Source organism: Cupressus sempervirens, chromosome 5 (genome assembly GCF_028749045.1).
Source record: "Cupressus sempervirens isolate cs-2001-9-10 chromosome 5, ASM2874904v1, whole genome shotgun sequence".
Lineage (NCBI taxonomy): Eukaryota > Viridiplantae > Streptophyta > Pinopsida > Cupressales > Cupressaceae > Cupressus > Cupressus sempervirens.
The window spans coordinates 87984147-88003073 of NC_143122.1; the positions used below are offsets into that span (position 1 = coordinate 87984147).

Sequence of the window (18927 nt, forward strand, 5' to 3'; positions counted from 1 at the left end):
TTATAATAGATTCAACACTCTAATATTATTGTTACACACACACACACACATACATACATATAATAACACACCTAATAAAATTAAAATATTATTTTAATTAAGGGTTTCCCTTGTAGTGTGACAAAAAGTTATGAGCCCCTATGTGAGGGTATTCATGATTTCAAAATGCAAGAACATGGAGTAAGAATGCCGAAAACTAGAATAAGACGAAAATTTCATGTGTTGTTGAGGAGACAATTGTTCAAAGTTTCCTAGCTAGCATAAATAGTTGGCTACTAATGGAGGTTGTGCTTGCTCTCACACATAGTTGCCATGGAGGATCCAGGGGTTGTACAATTATGGTAGGTCGTTGGAAGTCATAAGGGGCTATAAATATTGTGTACAATGATGAGAGCATAAGATCTTTGGTTGTGCCACTGTGGAGGAAGAAATAAGGATGGATAATGAGCTCGAGATATAAGGAGATGCATTGGGGATGGAGCAATAAGGTGGTTTGAAAGGGGGGACATAAAGAGTATTCAAAGTAATAAGGAGGGGAGACATAAGGAGTATACAAAGTGATAAGGAGGGGAGACATAAGGTTCACAAGGATTGATAAGGCACGTAACGAGTGATAAGGAGACAAGTTGGTAATCAATATAAGACAAATCTAGAATGAGTTAGTGCCTCAGTATTAGTAATGTTTACACAACAAAGATGGAGACCTCTAATGTGACCTCACTTATTCATAGCACCAATAAAAAAAGTTCACTAATCAAAACAAATACTATTGTAATTATACTTCATTATTGTTATTGCAAATGTAAAAATCAATTGACCTCTTGTAAAATATTTTATTTTCCATAAATATTTTATTTGGCTAAACAGACTGAAATCTAACCGTTACAAAGTGGACTCCGTTTTGTAGTAGGTGTATAAAACTCATGTAATATACACATTGTAGCACACTATATACCCAATATGCATATGGACCAACTTTTAGCTGAAATCGGTCGTAGAAGATAAGGCCTTTTTTAAGGTTTCACATGAACGCATGTGGGTGATGTGAGATATGCCCGTAAATCAAATCCACGAGCATCCATCCTCAAATTACATTTATTCTGTGTGCATATATCTCCGTAGACGGTAAATTGTTCAGTGTGTCAACATACCGTCAACAAACGTCAACTCGGGAGCTGCAATTTAACTTGAAATCAGAGCTTAAATCGAAAAAATGGCGACATGGGCGTTGCTAAAGTGTCTCAAAGAACGTTGTAGATTGATTATTCAATTGGGTTTCTAGAAATGTGGGCCATTTGGCCGTGGTGGGGATATTTTTGGCTCGGAGATGTCAGATGTGTTCTTTACTGAAAAAGGCAAAATAAGGAAAATAATTCTTAATTGGTCTTGTAATTTATGTGGATCGTGTTTAGCAGGCAGTATGCGCTACTGAAACGTCAAAGAAGCATATACTCGGCCTCTGTAATTATTTTTTGTTAAGTATTTTTCACCTATTCTATCAGTGAACTGTCAGGCTTACTTTTCCTGTAGAATGATTTGATGGAAATTATCATAAAGCCCGACAGATTAGTGACATTAGTGAATATGTAGTAGGTGGTGGGCTGTATTCAATCGAAGGGAAAGGGCGTGTCAAAATCTTGAATATTTTTTCCAGCATTTTATACTCGTAGAGTTAGATTCTCCATCCACGGAATACACTTTCCCTACTCACAGCATTTCGTGAATGTGAAATCTCTGCTTGCTAAATAGGTTTCCTCCTTTATGGTCATGGGAAAAATTGACAAATCTAGCCTGACTATGGTTAGAATGTCGACCCCGTGTTTTGAACTAGACATGTGTATGTGTATTTAGAGAGGCATTTGTGAAACGAGTGTTTGTGGTTAAAACATGTGTAAAGTCGGTTATAGTCGGAAACCATAGCCGAGCAGGGTTTTCTTCAGGGTGTCTTAGATACATTTTGCTTATGTTTATAGGGCTGTGGGCTTTCTCTGCAGATTTGAAGTGGGTTTCGCAGGGCGATAGCCGAGAGTGTTGAGCTAGAGGCTTGAAATGCCATAGAAAATCTGAGGTCCTTTTCAGTAGCTTACGTGTGTGGGTTTTGTGCTGAAGTTTGTGTTTTCACCATAGAATATCAGTGAAAATCAGAGGTTGTTTCAGTTAAGATTTTATAAATTTCGCTTGTTTGCAGTAGGCTTCTGTACTTTTTGTGAGCAGTGATGAAGTGGGTTTAGTTAGAAGACGTTGTTGCGGAGTTTGTTTTTAAAACAAGTGAAAAAAAATATAGAGACGGATTCACAATGGCTTTCTGTAGAAACTTGTTTATCTTTGCTGCCATGTTTGTTTTACTGTGGGGATTTGGGCTGGCCGGGGAGAGTTGGACCTATATAGTTAGAGTTGAAGGGGATTCAATGCCATCAGTCTTCACCACTCAAAAGAACTGGTACAAAGCCAAAGTGGCTACCGTGAAAGGACTGATTGCGATGGAAACTCAAAGTAAAGAGGGCCTTGCATCTTTTGAAGATGATATCTTGATTCATGTTTACAAGACTGTGTTCCATGGGTTTTCAGCCAAGCTCACTAAAGAGGAAGCCGAGAAGCTCGATAAATCCCATGGAGTTTTAGCTGTGATCCCTGATAAAGCCAGGCAGATTCATACGACAAGATCGCCTCAGTTTCTAGGCCTGAAACCTACTGGAGGATTGTGGCCTGAATCAGACTATGGGTCTGATTTGGTGGTGGGTGTTCTTGACACTGGAATATGGCCCGAGAGGAAGAGTTTCAGCGATCATGGACTCGGGCCTATTCCTAAACATTGGAAAGGTGAATGTGAAGAGGCCGTAGGGTTTTCAAAGTCGCTGTGTAATAGGAAATTGGTTGGTGCGAGGTTTTTCCCCAAGGGATATGAAGCAATGGGTGGGGGAATGAACACTTCTGTCGAATTCAGGTCTCCTAGGGATTCGGATGGCCACGGTACTCACACTGCATCTACTGCCACTGGAAGATATGTCTATAAAGCCAACATGCTCGGTTATGCTAATGGGATTGCGAAGGGGATGGCCCCCAAAGCGCGTTTGGCAACGTATAAGGTATGCTGGTTGTCTGGTTGTTATGATTCTGACATACTTTCTGCATTTGACACTGCTGTTGAAGATGGTGTGGATGTTATTTCGCTATCTGTGGGTGGTGGGGTTGTGCCGTATTATCTTGATAGTATTGCAATGGGAGCCTTTGGAGCTATGGAGAGGGGTGTGTTTGTGTCTACTTCTGCGGGCAATGAGGGTCCTGGGGAGTTATCTGTTACTAATCTGTCACCATGGGTGACAACAGTTGGAGCAGGGACTTTAGACAGGGATTTTCCCGCAGAAATCGAATTGGGTAATGGGAAACGCGTTAAGGGAGTGTCCTTGTACAGTGGAAAGGCATTGGGGTCTAATCTTTTCCCCTTGATTTATGCGGGGGACATCTCTGTAGGGAATGGTAGAGATAGCTACTCATCGTCTCTTTGTATGGAAGGCTCTTTGGACCCCAAGATGGTGAAAGGGAAGATTGTCGTGTGTGATAGAGGAAATAATCCCCGAGTTGCTAAAGGGGCTGAAGTGAAACGGGCTGGAGGAGTTGGAATGATCCTTGCAAACAGCGAGTCTGATGGAGAAGGGCTGGTTGCGGATGCTCATGTATTGCCCGCAAGTGCGGTTGGGGCTAAAGAAGCTGAGCTTATCAGGAAATATATTGCTACTAGCAAAACCCCAACTGGTACAATCAAATTTTTGGGAACAGTTTTGGGCATTCAGCCTGCTCCCGTTGTAGCATCCTTTTCTGCGAGAGGGCCAAATCCGGAGACTCCAGATATTCTCAAGCCCGATGTGATTGCCCCCGGTGTTAATATCCTTGCCGGATGGACTGGTGCAGTTGGTCCTTCTGGCATTGAAAATGATAGGAGGCGGACTGAATTCAACATAATTTCTGGAACTTCCATGGCTTGCCCCCATGTGAGTGGGGTTGCAGCTCTTCTCAAAGGAGCACACCCAAATTGGAGTCCCGCAGAAGTAAGATCAGCATTGATGACTACTGCTTACACTCAAGACAACAGAGGCCATAGAATGCTTGATGAAGCCACGGGCAATGCATCCACACCATTTGATTTCGGTTCAGGCCATGCGCATCCTGAGAGAGCTATGAGTCCGGGTCTCGTCTATGATTTGGGTGTTAAGGACTATGTCGACTTCTTGTGTAGCCTCAATTACTCTGCGAAAGCTATCCAGGTCATCACAAGGAAGCCTGTTCACTGCCCTGCTCACAGAGTGAGTCCTGGTAATCTCAATTATCCTTCCTTCTCTGCAATTTTTGATATGACTCAGCCCAAGAAGCACTCGACTGTTTTCTTTAGAACAGTCACGAATGTTGGTCCTCCAAATTCTACATATAGAGTCAATGTGATTTCTCCGAGAGGAGGTGTCACCATTGCTGTAAAGCCAAAGAAGCTTGTTTTCACTAGGGCAAACCAGAAGCTAAGCTACACCGTATCAGTAACCACAAAGCATGTGCATCTTCTCCCTGGAAATTCTGACAATCACTTTGGCTTCCTCTCATGGACAGACGGGGTTCATGTTGTGCAGAGTCCAATAGCTGTAACTAGGATGATGCCTTATTAGACCAGTTTGTGTCTGCATCATGTATTTCATGCATGTTTTTAGTGATGTAGGCATATTATAGTTTTCCTGCCCGTGTCGCTGGTGCAATTGATGAAGATGAGACGTGAAAGCATTTACTCGGACAGGTTTTTTTGTTTTTTTTTGTATAAAAAAAAAAGAAAAATATAGAAGCCGATGCAGACTGCATAATAGATAAATTATTATAGTTTTGGTAAGCAGCTGGGTAGTATTTTAAATTTTCTGGTTTGCAGAGTCACCTGAGTCGTTAAGAGCATCCAAATTGGTGGTTCTGAATTGTGAACGGCAGTTTTATTATTAGGATAATATGGATCCACCGATCCAAGTGCAGTGCATTGCAGAGTTCAGTATATCTTTTAAGGTAAAAGCCAGAGTAATTATCATTATGCAATGATAATTTATGTAATAATGGAAGTTTAAAAGAGAGCAAACCTTAAAAAGCATGTATTGTTTCTTAATACATGAGCAATCTTTGCGGAGCATTGCTTTTCTTGTTATTCTATATAAAGTTTGTAGAGTTAATAAATAGCCTTATTTGTACAGAAGAAAAGCATTGCATGGTTTTCTTGGATCGGACTTCTTTGTAATCATTTTTCTCTTTTGAACTATATTGCTGGATCTTCAGTTGTCTGCGATCTTTTTCCGTATTTATACAAACAAGTTCTATGTCCGCGAGCTTTATATCCACGAGCTTTTTGATCATGGACAAAGTAGCTTGAAAGTTCTTTATCTTTCCTCGAAGGATATGAATGAGCTTTAGACCATCCTGCATTAACAATCTTAGTCTCTTTAGTTCATAAAACTAAATGTCATATCCTGTTATAAAATAATCAGGTAAGCTTTAAGATATTTATGATCTTGTTTTATATTCATTATGTTGGCAATTAACTCCGTCGAGAACACATTCTTTTCACTACGAAATTGCTTATGTATTCTGATTTATTTTTCAGCTAACTTCATCTCGAGGTGAGAGACAAGATTAGTTCTCGTCTTCTATATGTTAATTATTGTTCTAGCTGACTACTGTCTGGAGTGAATGGATTTAAATCCAAAATTTTTGATGGGTAGCCTCCATTGGTAGTTCTATCTGCGATGTTTTTATATTATCAGCAGTAAAATAAAGGTCATGTTTTTTTAAGAACACGCAGTTTGAAAAGGCAGTTCAATTATCAGTAGCACTTTATTAACAGCACATTAACAGTCAATTAAAATGAAAAACTATAAACATTGTGCAACAGCATAGCTTTATAAAATACTAAATTATCAAAACTACAAACATACTCCAGCGGCATAGCACAGTATGAACTACCGAAATCTTAACAGCATAGCACTATGAACTTCTAAAGTCTTAATAGTATAAATCTGCAAACTACTTAAGATCTTAACAGTTTTCAACTGTGAACTACTTAAAATCTTAACAGTATTCAACTGTAAATTCCTAGACCATTAGAAATAAATTATACAAAGCAAAAAGTTACAGCCAGCAAGTCCATCCAGAGACTAGTGGAGCACAGAACTCAAGTCTTTAATAAGTAATCTGAACCTAACAGTTTCCCCCCTCTACATTCGTTTTCTGTAACATTAAATTTGTTCAAATTAAAATATTGCAGGGTTTTCTTTTGAGAAGCATCTGGATTAGATTGTGTGAGTAATATTTATATCAACATCTCGAATCAAATTACATGGATTAGATTGTGTGAGTAATTTTTATATCAATGTCTGGAATCACATTACATGAATATTTATATTCTTCCATAATGATAATGGAATGTGAATATTTATATTCTTCCATAATGATAATGGATCACGTAGTGTGATTCGAAATATTGATGTGAAAATTAGCCACAATTTAATCCAGAAACTTGCTTCTCATTTTAACGGATTGTGAAAATCTGATTTAATGGATTGTGAAAATTTAATCCAGAAACTTGCTTCTCATTTTAATGATTGTGAAAATCTGATATTATATCCATTTTCAGCGCTTCCATTCGGTATCTTTTGCTCTTTAGTAACCCTAACAGCTCATATTAAATCTTATCGCAAAAATAAATTGTGACAAATACAAGATGCCAGGAAATTGTAGAGATCCAGGAAATAGTCTCTCTACAATTCTGTTATATTAATGTTTTATCTTCTAGATTGTCTTTATAGCTCTACTATATTGCCTCTCTAAAACTGCTATATTTACGCGGATTAAAATACTTGGGTAATAAGGCATACAAATCACGATGGGATGAAATGGAATCAAGTCCAAAAAACAGCGTGCTGAAAGAATTTGTCAGATGGCAGTCCAGAATTTTGTTTCCTAGGGTTGACAGCTCACCATTATTCTGTGAACTGCAATTTCCATTTTCAAAAAAGTTTACTTTCATCTAAAATCACAATCAGTGGTGTTCATCTTTTTGGAGTGTTTTGGATAATGGAATCTTTACTCTCTGGTATCTCCTTATATATTCAGAGGTGCAGGGTCACGGTAACATTCAGAGGGCTGACATTTGTCTCTATATATATCTGAGCTATACGACACTCGGGAAATGGTACAATGCATAAGCTGAGATAGACTGCAAAGATACCACTTCAAATTTCCCTAAACTCTCACATAGAATCCCTAAAAAAGCCATTTAGAAGACATTAGGGAATTCACAATTATAGTGATCCATGCAAATATACGAGTTTAAATTTACTTAATCTAACTATCATATGGAACCCTTACAAAAGTTTTTTAGAAGCCATGGGAGAATTCAGAGTTCAGTGACCCAGGTGACCCCATCGGACAAATGCTCGTAATTCTGGTTGTGACGTTTTTACCGGGGCAGGCTAATCACTTTGTACTAATATGGGGCCAGCAAACTGTATCACATGAATTGGGCAATTCAGCTGTCCAAGCTTTTATTTACTTCATTTTGTTTGTTATGGGAAGAGACTCAGTAGTCATCAATCATTAATGGAGTAGATGTTATATGGAGTAGATGTTATAGATACTTCTATTTCTAATAATTGATTCTAATAATCGATCATTTTCCTTTTTCTTTTTTCCTTGGTGATTGACTATTGAAATAATTGATTCTAATAATCGATCATTTTCCTTTTTCTTTTTTTCTTGGTGATTGACTATTGTTGAGACATTTCATAACAACTACTGCAATATTTTATCTAAAGTGCTGGTGTTTTTTGGTGATTGACTCTTGGGGGATGAGTAAAACAGGCATCAAGGGAGTGTTTTAAAATGGCACTTTTTGACCATTTTGTACTCTACGGTCTCTACAAAGAGATTTGTAAATGCCTAAATGTTGAAACCTTAGCTTTAAGTTCTTGAGTCATATTAAGAAGTACACTGAAAAAATTGATGTAATTCGACTTACAGTTTAGGCAATCTAGGTGTACAAAGTTAACCTGAGCAACTACTGGATCTCTTCCCCTAATTGCATTACTTCTCTAAGTGTGTATCGCGCAGAAGCAGGAAACAAACTAATTGAATGAAGAAACGAATTTTAAGAACTATTCGTCTTGAGTGTGCCATAATCCATGCAAGCTGGTAGGGCCAGCATGCTCGACTGCCTCTTAGAATAGTAGGCCAGCATGCTCGACTGCCCCTTAGAATAGTAGGGCCATTTGAGCTGGTAGGGCACTTTAGGCTTGGGGTGAAGAGTTTGCTGTCCTAACTTATTAGAAGCAGGAAACAATGACGAAATGATTCGTCTAATAAGGGATCAACAGAAGATCAATTAATTTACATGTAAAATCTTTTCTTATTAGAAGCAGGAAACAATGACGAAATGATTCGTCTAAAAAGGGATCAAGAGAAAATCAATTAATTTACATGTAAAATCTTTTCTAATTTGACCTTTCTGTTGTGAATCCTAAGTTAGTTTCCTATAATCTTGCCTATTCAAAGATCAGAAAAATCATTCGAAGCCATTAATGTGTCTGATATGGTTGATATAGTTGGATGTGATATCTCCCTATTTGAGACCAAATTTCTATACTAAAACTACAGGAGAGAGCTACTCATCAAATATCTGGAAGACTAGATGATCCCATTTTTTAACTTACTTTTTCAATACAAGATTATAAAGAATTTGATCCCAAAGTTCTTAGTTGATTTTTGCCTAGCCTTTTTATATTGCATTGGGATTGCTTTTCTTGTGGCTAAGCTCGAGCCTTTCTAGCTTTTGCTTTATTATTATTATTATTATTATTATTATATTGTAGTGGAATCACTTTTGTTCAAGAACTCGTCGTTGAGGTATTGGTGTCTCTATCTTACAAATTTATGGGTTCTTTGGAAAAAAATTGTTTTATAGTAGTTTATATAAAAGATTAATACTTCATTCATATTTTAAAAGGATCTAGGTAACATTATTTCTAAAATTCATATTGTTATAATTAACAAATCTTAAGGCATAGGAGAAGGGTCGCAAATGATGTTGCTTGAGGCATCAAGTAGTGGCAAAGTCATTTTATTGGTGAAGTAGTCACTAATGTTTAAACTCTTGTTGGGAGGTTGTGCTTGTAAGTTTTGTGTCTTTATTGTATATTTGAGCTCATAAATTTGATGGGAGGTTGTACTCGTAAGTTTGTGTCTTTATTGTATATTTGAGCTCATAAATTTGATAAGTAAATGTGGTGAATTAGGGACTAATGTTGGGGTCCCATGGAAGGGACTTATGAAAAAAATAGAGTTAGAGTTTCTTACTATATTCTATGATATTTTAAAGAATGGTCCTATGAATTTTGTAGTCAAGTTCATCCAAAAACTTTAAACTCTTAAATTTAAGGAAGTTGGTGGTCTCGCAAATATTTTCCCTCCAAAATTTTATTTTAAGATTAAATATTTGACAAGTGACAAAAACATTCCTAAGCTAGTGGAGCAATTTCTAGTCCTACTCTTTTTTCACTTGCTTAAATATGCAATGTTAAAAGTAGGAACTCTTATTTTGAAGGAGACAATTTCAAATAATCTTGCAGCGAAACAAAAGTTTGTTTATGGGATAACCCTTTCCTAAAAAAAAGAAATTAAGCCCCCCTCATGGGACCCCTTATGTAAGGTCCCTCGATATGGTCTCTATAGTTAAACTGAACAAAGGTCTAAGTGAGTAGCTTCTTTGGACTTGAGTGGGATAAAAGTTCAATTTTCATCAATGAAAGAAAGGTGGTCTTTAATGGGCAAGAACTAAGTCACTAGTACGAGGTGGATGAAAATCGTCTAACTTTCCTTTAATGTTGTTAGGCAAAGACTATATTTAATACATACTAACATTGAATATGTTGTGAAAAGATGATGACAAGACTAGTTTTGAGTTATAAGGTTTCACAATTAGTTTAAAGAGTTCAAGGGTTTCGTTCTCTGATTATAACCTCGATTAGGGCAAAGGTAAGTTGAAGTAATTAGTGTTAGATTATAATTTAAGTTTTAAAGGTTGCTTTTGAGATTTAGTGTTAGATATATGTATGTTTAAAACTGTTTGTTTTCTTTTTCATTTTAAGTATTAAAATATATTAAAATGAAGTGTTAGGTGTTAGGAATTATTTTATGGCTAGAAGTTATATGTTAGAGTTTAGTTTTAATTTAATTGTTCTTATGGGACATTTGATATTTAAATATTTTAATGACTTTTGGAAATTGAATTTCTAAATTTTATTAATATCAGAGATTTAATGAAGTTGAATAAATAACTAAGAACATTAGTCTATTGGATTAGTATCAGGGCTAAATTGGGATATGGTTACAAGTAGGAAATTATGATAGGTAACTAGGGTTAAAGATTGAAATGATTTTAAACATTGAAACAACATAGGAAATTATAATACATTAATTGAAAGTATTTAAATATTATGTTTTAAGGTTTTAATATGTTTACTTAAGTTTTCAATTAATTCAAATTGCTAAGGTTACGGGATGGAAGGGTTATTGCAAGAAGCATAGATTGATAACCTAATATGACTTATGAAATTTCACAAACTTAATAATGTGACATACATAATGGTCAAGTAAGGTTGACCTAATCAACAGTTAGGGTTTAGTCAACCTGAACTCGGTGTTCCTATAGCACCTTAACTTAAATGTTATGAACCTATATAGTATGGTTGAAATGTCAACTATGCATCTTAATTGAAAAATAATCGAAACTCACTTTTAATCCTTTGTCAACTTTCCATAACCTATTCAGTGTAGTTTGTATTAAAATAATGGATTAATTAACTTTTTTTTTATTAAAAAAAAATCAATGTGTTTTTGCCCTGATATTTTGGGCACGATAGTTGGGTTACTAAGAATAGGCACCCAACTAGTAATCTCACTCTCACCATTTTCTTCTTAAATAGGGAACAAGAGAAATAGTTGAATAGAGATGACTTTTTTAGAGTTTGACCATCTAGTGGCCCCATTGATCATGAGATCAAAATAGATTGAAAGTGGGGAGGATGGTTGAGATCAACCATTAGAGTTCTTAGTTACTAGCTCTTCTTAGAGAGGTTGGGAAAGCACGTGACTGAGATTTGTGCCAACAATAGATGTTTTGACTACATCAACAAGGATGACAGTGACTCCAACTAGAGGGTGGGATTGGTAGTTGTCTATCAACCCTACATCGAGAGGTCTAATCCCTAGTTCTTCCTAGAGAAATTTGAGTGGCATGTGATTGAAAATTGAACTCACTGCATATGTTTTGACTACATCAATAAGGAGGGGAGTGGTCCCAACTAAAAGGTAAAATTAGTGGCTCTCTATCAACCCTACCTTGGATATTACTCCAATGATCCAAAAGCACCTACCTATGAATGAGTCACTTCAAGTACAACTTCATTTGATTGCACATGAATTAACATCAGCATATTGAATATTTAATAACCTTAACATGAAGCAATAGGTGAATATCAACAAAACAATCAAATATAATAGCCATTTTCTCTTTTTAAATGTTATGAACAATTCATTTTGAAAGCATTACACATTTGGGCAAACTCGATAAGGATTCTAGTCACATCTCCCAAAAGAATCATATGCATTGTAAAATATTTAAGCCTAAAGGCATAAAGTGACTATGGATCTAATTCCAAATTTCTATCACATTTAAAAATAGGGAGAAAAAGAATCCAAGAAGGATAGGAGGAAAACATGTTCGGTGGAGGTTGGCTTTTTGCTATGTGATTATAAGGGATGATTGATTTATGGAGGTTCATTCTATTAGGTACAAGGGACCAATATAAAATAGATTTTGAATAGATATATAGAAGTGTATGTTTTAAAGAAGAAACTTGATTCTATTAGCTTCAATCACTACGAGAAGCATTCATATTGTAGAGTTATTGTACACCCCCATGTGCAATTTAGGCCACACTTTTGTAACCACTTTAGTGTCTATTCCATTTGCATCTAAGTAGATTAATTTAAGCCTTGCATTATCCTTTTCCCCCTTAGGATGCTCAAAGTTTGTGTTAGCTAATATAATTTACCATCACTTTTCTGTTACCCACATGTTATCTTGTCACTCCTCATTTTTTAGCATGATTTGTTTGGACACTAGTGTGTCGTATGGACATTCGTGTGTCGTGCATTTGTCCACAACATCCCAAATTTTAAATATCAATCTCGTACATGTTTTCCACTTGCCACATGCTTATGTCAGTGGGAATCTTCTAGGACCACTTGAAAACCTTCTTTTTGCTCTTATTCTCTTTTTAAATTGAGATCTCTCTCTCTCTCATGTTGTCACATTGTTTTGGTCTCTCAAACCTCTCTTATTCACTCATTTACTATAGCAATCTCTTGTAGCAATCTACATAATTAAATTATTTTGGTTGTCTCAAGCATAGTTGGTAATGTCTTTCCTCCCTCTTGTGTTTTTGAGCATGATGAGATTCATCACACCATTTTTATTACTATTATTATCTTATTTTATGCGATGGGGATCTTCCTCCACTCGCAAGGTTTGTTTCTATTTGCATATATCATGTAATAGGGGTTTTCCTCCATCTACCAAGGTTTGTTTCTATTGCATTGTCATTTATCTATTTGTCTTTCTAACATATCTATCTATATGAATGTTGTGAAGGCAGAACACCAAAACAAGGACTTGACTAAGGTAAGTGTCCAAACAACCCCAAACAATTTTGTCTATCTTGCATGTGTGCAAGTTTTTTGAAGTGTTCAACTACACAAGGGTTTGCATTTATTTATTTACTTCATTTCTATTTATCTCATTTACATTTTTCATTATTTTTTAATATACAATTTATCACATTTCTAACTATTTGCATTTTGCAATTTTCTCAAAACACAAACCATAGTTTTCATCATTTTGGGCACTTTATATCATAGTTTGTATAGGACTACAGTGCGTCATGTTGTCATCCATGGTTGAGATGCTCAAATTAGGATTGAAGACTCTTTGTCATTTGGTTTTTCCATTTTTGGAACAAAAATATTTATTCTTCATATCCATAATAAGATTTTACTATTGGTTTATCAAGTTCGGGGATACATGAATGTATGTAGTGAATTTGTCTCTCAAGGGAATCTAGCTTTCCTGCGGGGGAGAAAAAATTAAACCATTACATTTTGGTGTACCTAACATCAACGTTCCTTCTTTGTCATCTTCAAAGCATTCTTCATCATTCCTTTAGATAGTCCTTGGCCCCTTTTTAAAAATGGACAATTCAAAGGTTTCACCTTCCCTCCAAAAAAGTTTGGGGTGTTGCTTTGAACCCCATTCTATGTCATCACTTATGAGATATATGTTGGCCTTTCATATGACTTGTCTGTATCTCTATTTGAAAATGTGCTTGATATCTTATTTTATCAATTCAATCCTTTATCTTATTCAAGGTATTAATGGTATTTGTTTTCACGCATGTGTTGGTTACTTAGCTCTTCTTATGTCCCTATATGGACATGATCCCATTAGTAAAGTTTTTCCTATTAAAGAAGATACTTTATTGAAAGAAGATGAGATCATTAATACTTTTCATAATGTTACTCTCACATCTCTTCATTCAAATGCACTTTCTAGAGAAGATGTATTAGTAAATGAGAAATCTTGTCTCACATCTAAACTCGCACAAGTCATTATTAAGCATATTTCTTCAATTAGCCCTTCCAAAAGTTATGATAAATTTGTTCATGTAGTTTTTGTTTTTCATGCTCCTAAAAATCCTAAGGGGCAAATAATATATGTTATTAGAGAAGAGCCAAAATAAAAGTCAAAGATGACTACAAGAGATAATCCTTATAGGGTTCACCCTATCTATCAATTCTTTGATTATTGTCCATCTATAAACTTTGAGAAGTGTGCAACTACTAATTATCAGAAGGTGGCTCTCATTTATCATACCAATGGAATCAAGAAAGACATCAATAATTCTATATCTCTTCCATCTTCTCAATATATTCTCTTATTTGATTTTAAAATACCCTCTCGATCCCCACTAGGGTTTGATCCTATGGAGAAACTTTATGTTACTCCCATTAAGATATCTCTCTAGGATCTTCTTTGCAAACTTCTTCTCTGTATCATGGTATGCTTTAGGAGGCTCTAGAGAAGATGCCTATATCATTTTCCACTAGAATCAATGATGCAAATTCTTCATTGGATTGTATAGGTATTAGAGATTACATTCCATTAGCATGAAATTTCATCCATTGAAGTAAAAGATCAAGATGATTCATTAATAGTAGTTTCCTTTGCAAATAGCATTAGTATTAGGTGTACTCTTAGATGAAATCTCATTGATATTGGCTCATAAATAAATGTTTTTAGTATTGATCTTTTACCAATATAACTTTTCCATTGAATGACTTTCTTTAACAATGCAATATTCATTGAAAATGATAATAGAACATATCAATGTACATAAGAAGCCTTTCTTATAAAGAAAAGGTATGGTAATACATGACAACTACCTTTGATGCAAACATCTAATGTATGGTACAAATATTAAAGCTTAGATAACTAAGAGTATACGCTCGATGGGCATGGCTTCATTATAACTAACTTCTAAAATGTCACCTTGGATATAAGGACAACTAACTTAAAACCTAAGTAAACTTAACATGTGAATAGGTTCCCATTAATGACTATATACAAAATGACCTCATTCATAATAACAAGGATAATTGTACACTTGTGACCCATAAATTCTTCAAATGTATTTACAATCATTTGCTAGATCCTTTACAAGTTTGACTACAAAAAAGTGAGGTGAACAAGCTTCAATCAATAAAAGTATGATAGATCAAATTAACAAGCCATGGGTTCAAGTTCCTACATAAAAGTCAAATTAACAATTATTGCTATTATAATTCAACAATAAAGTGCGAAATTTTAATACCTAAGTAATAGATTTTAACCTTAAAAATGACATCTATATTAAAATCTCATATATTTAACTCATTTAATTCTATTTTTATTTGTAAATATGACTAGGAATTACACCCATCACATTGATTCTGGAAATTATTGTATCAATTATTCATGTAAGAAATGTAAATCCTAATTCAATAGCATGAGAACAAAAGTAGCATTATATTATTGAGCATCAGTGATGCAGTACAAGGCAGGAGAATCCCCAAAGGAGATGTCTTAGCCCCCAACAAATAATCACACAATAGAATCTACACAATAACAAAAATATTAAGATCCACAACAATGCCAATTCTCATAATAGAATCATAAGATTTTTATCCAACATGCCTAAATGCAAGGCCTTCTGGTTTACAAACAAATACAATGCAATTACAATAGAAATTATGCAAGACCTTGCAAGATCTAAACACCTAGCCAGCCCAAATCCACAATCTGATAGAAGAACCGAAGAAGAAAATAAACTTATACTCATAAGCCCACCAAGCAACCTTCTTGTTCTCCAAGCCACACTTAGCTACTAGCTCTACTCAGCTTCACTCCTCTTATCTACTTCATCTTTCCATACTGGATCACAATGATTCAGGGCTCCACAAAACCCTCTACTTATACCCAACTAAGCCACAATTCAGCCTAGCAAGTTACAAATTAAATAAGCCATTATTAAATACATAATTAAGCCACAAGTCAGCCTACAATAGATATTAATTACCAAATGCCTTAGAAGGCTTATAACACCAATTAAATACACCTAGGACAAATAACCAAGACCTACATAGGGCCACACAAACTCCCACAATCGCTCCACATCACCATCACACTGCTCATGCATTAAATGCAATAAGATGATTGATCAAATTCGTAAGAAATTTGTTTGGCAAGCCCAAACTATCAAGCGTCAGCAACCCCCAATCAAGCATGACCGAGTTTCCTCAAGCATTTTCGATCTCCTTCAATTGTCGAGCAACCAACGCATGTCAAGCAATACAATATAAGTTGAGCAACAATATAGATGACAAGAAAGCCTTCAACGATTGAGCACCTCGTCCAACACTACACCTAGTAACGACTGAGCATCACTACTTTGGTGACCAAGTCCTCAACTCCAAAGCCAAAAATCCCTCCAATATGCAGGATTGCTAACTACCCTAGGATTCTCCTACATTAGATACCCCAGGTGCGAAAAGATGTTCTCAATAGCTGGAAGAACATCTTCTAGGATTTGGCCCATAAATCCCAAATTGGTTCTTCACATACATGTCCTCTAGGTCTTCAACTTGCACGCTCTTTCCCTTGTTCCACTTTTGTCAATCCTTTCCAGCGACAAACAATTGTTTGCTATGCTTCTTTACATCCACCATCGGTGTTTCACATGTTTTCTTTCCACACTAATCTCTAACCCTCTTAGAATCCTTCAACTCAACTCAGCTGTCAATACTTAGGTTCCTCCTACCGAGTTCTTCATCCTACAAAGGAATCAAGGAATGCTTCTTGCCACCTTTCTCAATAATAATCACATTCTTAACGCAATCATGCATAGCCCTACAACCATACCTGCCAAGGTCTACCAAGCAATATGTGATAACTACTCATGTCCACAATATCACATAACACTTCATCCTTATACTATCCAATCTAGAAATCAACAAGACACCACTCCCTCATTTCTAAAGCATATTCATCTTGCAGCCAACCAATCCTATAAGGACAAGGATGTTTCACTCTCTTCAAACCAAGTTTTTGAACCATCTCCTCAGCAATAATATTATTTGTACTACCACCATCCACAATCACTTTGCATATTTTACCACCAGCTTTAAAATGAGTCCTAAACGAATTACTCCTTTAACAAGGTTCTAGTACCTTCTTACCAAACAATACTCACCAAGCCAACAAATTCTCCCCTTCCTGCTCAAGTTCATTGACACGACTTTCAACTTCAATCACGACATCAACTCTCCTATCACCAGCCTTCTATGAACACTTAAAAGATCTTTGACCTTCTTCACCACATCTGTAGCAAGTACCCATAAATGCACCTCTACATGTCCTCTTTTTCTCAACAGATTTCAGTTCATCTTCTACACTCAGTTTATCCTTTGTTGACTAATCCTACTACTCTTTTCCATGGGAATTACCTTGATATCTTCTCTTCAACTTCTCTTCTGCCCTCAAAGTATACTGATAAGCATCTTTAACCGAAGCAATATTCAACATACCAATCTCATCCTGATTATTGAATCTCAAGCCATTAATGTATCAAACCACCTTCTCCTTAGAAAGTTCTCTATGTTCAGCCTAAATAGTCAACTTGTAGAACTCTTGAATATAATCTTTCACAAACATATCCTTATGTTTTAGATTCTGCAACCTCTTAAACAACTCAAGTTCATAATTAGCAAGAATGAACTTAGCCTTCAACTTAGTCACCATCTCCACCTAGTGATCTTCATTTCACCTTTCTCTTCTCTATCTCTTTACAGTTCTTTCCACCAAAGAGCAGCATGTCCCTTCAACTTAGTTTGTGTCAACCTCACTCTGAGCAAATCACCAATATCCTCTAACTCAAAGTAGTCTTCCAGTTCACTAATCCAATAGATCAGGTCTTCAAGATTCAAAGTACTTGAGATTAGAAACAACCATCTTGTGCTTTAGCTTCAACAGAGTGTCAAATCTAGCAAACTGACCAACCCTATCTCTCATAGGTCTCTCCATGCGATCATCTCTATCTTCGCTACTAGATCCAACAACCTCAAAGTCTTCAACAACTTCCTCATAACTATCTTCAATACCCACATGTCGAGGTACACCAACTATGACCCTCATGATCTCATTCTTCATCAACTCCATCTCAGATCTGAAATCTATTTTAACCTTCTCTAAGATCCTTGCTTCCTAAGATCCTTGGTTCCGCAGTATCACAGGGATCTTCAATCACCCTAGGGTCCAATCTTCTTAGAGGCATCTTCCAAGATCTTCACAAAGCCAAGCTATGAATCCACAAGATCAACCAGGTCCAACCTCGTTCTGGTAATCTTCACCCCAAGTCTTGGTGCAACTGCCTCAACTTCAACAATCTGTCTACATGCTTAGGAAAACCTGCTTTGGTACCACTTGATGTAGTACAAGGTAGGAGAATCCTCAAAGGAGATGTCCTAGCCCCTAGCAAATAACCACACAATGGAATATATACAATAACACAGAGATTAAGATCCACAACAATGTTGATTCTCATAATAGAATCATAAGATTTTCATCCAACATGCCCAGTTGTAAGGTCTTTTAGGTTACGACCAAATGCAATTACAATAGAAATTATGCAAGACCTCGCAAGATCCAAACACCTATCTAGCTCATATCCACAATCTGATAGAACCTAAGAAGAATCTAAACTTGTACTCACAAGGCCACCAAGCAACCTTCTTGTTCTCCAAACCATGCTTAGCTACTAACTTTGTTCAACTTCACTCATCTTATCTACTCCATCTTTCCATGTTGGATCACAATGATTCAAGACTCCACAAGACACTTTACTTACACCTAACTAAGCCACAAGTCTGCTTAGCAATTTACAAACTAAATAAACACTTATATTAAATACAAAATTAAGCCACAAATCGACCTACAATAGATATTAAATACCAAATGCCTTAGAATGCTTACAACACCCATTAAATACACTTAGGACAAATAACCAAGACCCGCATAGGTTCATGCAAACTCCCACGATCGCTCCACATCAAGATCACACTCCTTGCATATTAAATGAATTGAGATGATTGATCAAATCCGCAAGAACTTTGTTCAAAAAGCTCAAACTATCAAGTGCCAACAACCACCAGCCAAGCATGACCAGTTCCCTCAAGCATCATCGACCTCCTTCAGTTGTCGAGCAA

The 18927-nt window shown here is 36.0% G+C and overlaps 1 protein-coding gene across 1 annotated transcript; it reads left to right on the plus strand.

The window, feature by feature from the left end:
• The first annotated feature begins 1236 nt into the window (after nt 1–1236).
• On the plus strand, nt 1237–5220 carry LOC149554677 (subtilisin-like protease SBT1.5). Its single transcript, XM_089828733.1, has one exon. It carries the CDS (start codon nt 2298–2300, stop codon nt 4650–4652), a length of 2355 nt encoding a protein of 784 aa, XP_089684859.1. The 5' UTR covers nt 1237–2297; the 3' UTR covers nt 4653–5220.
• Nucleotides 5221–18927: the final 13707 nt, after the last annotated feature.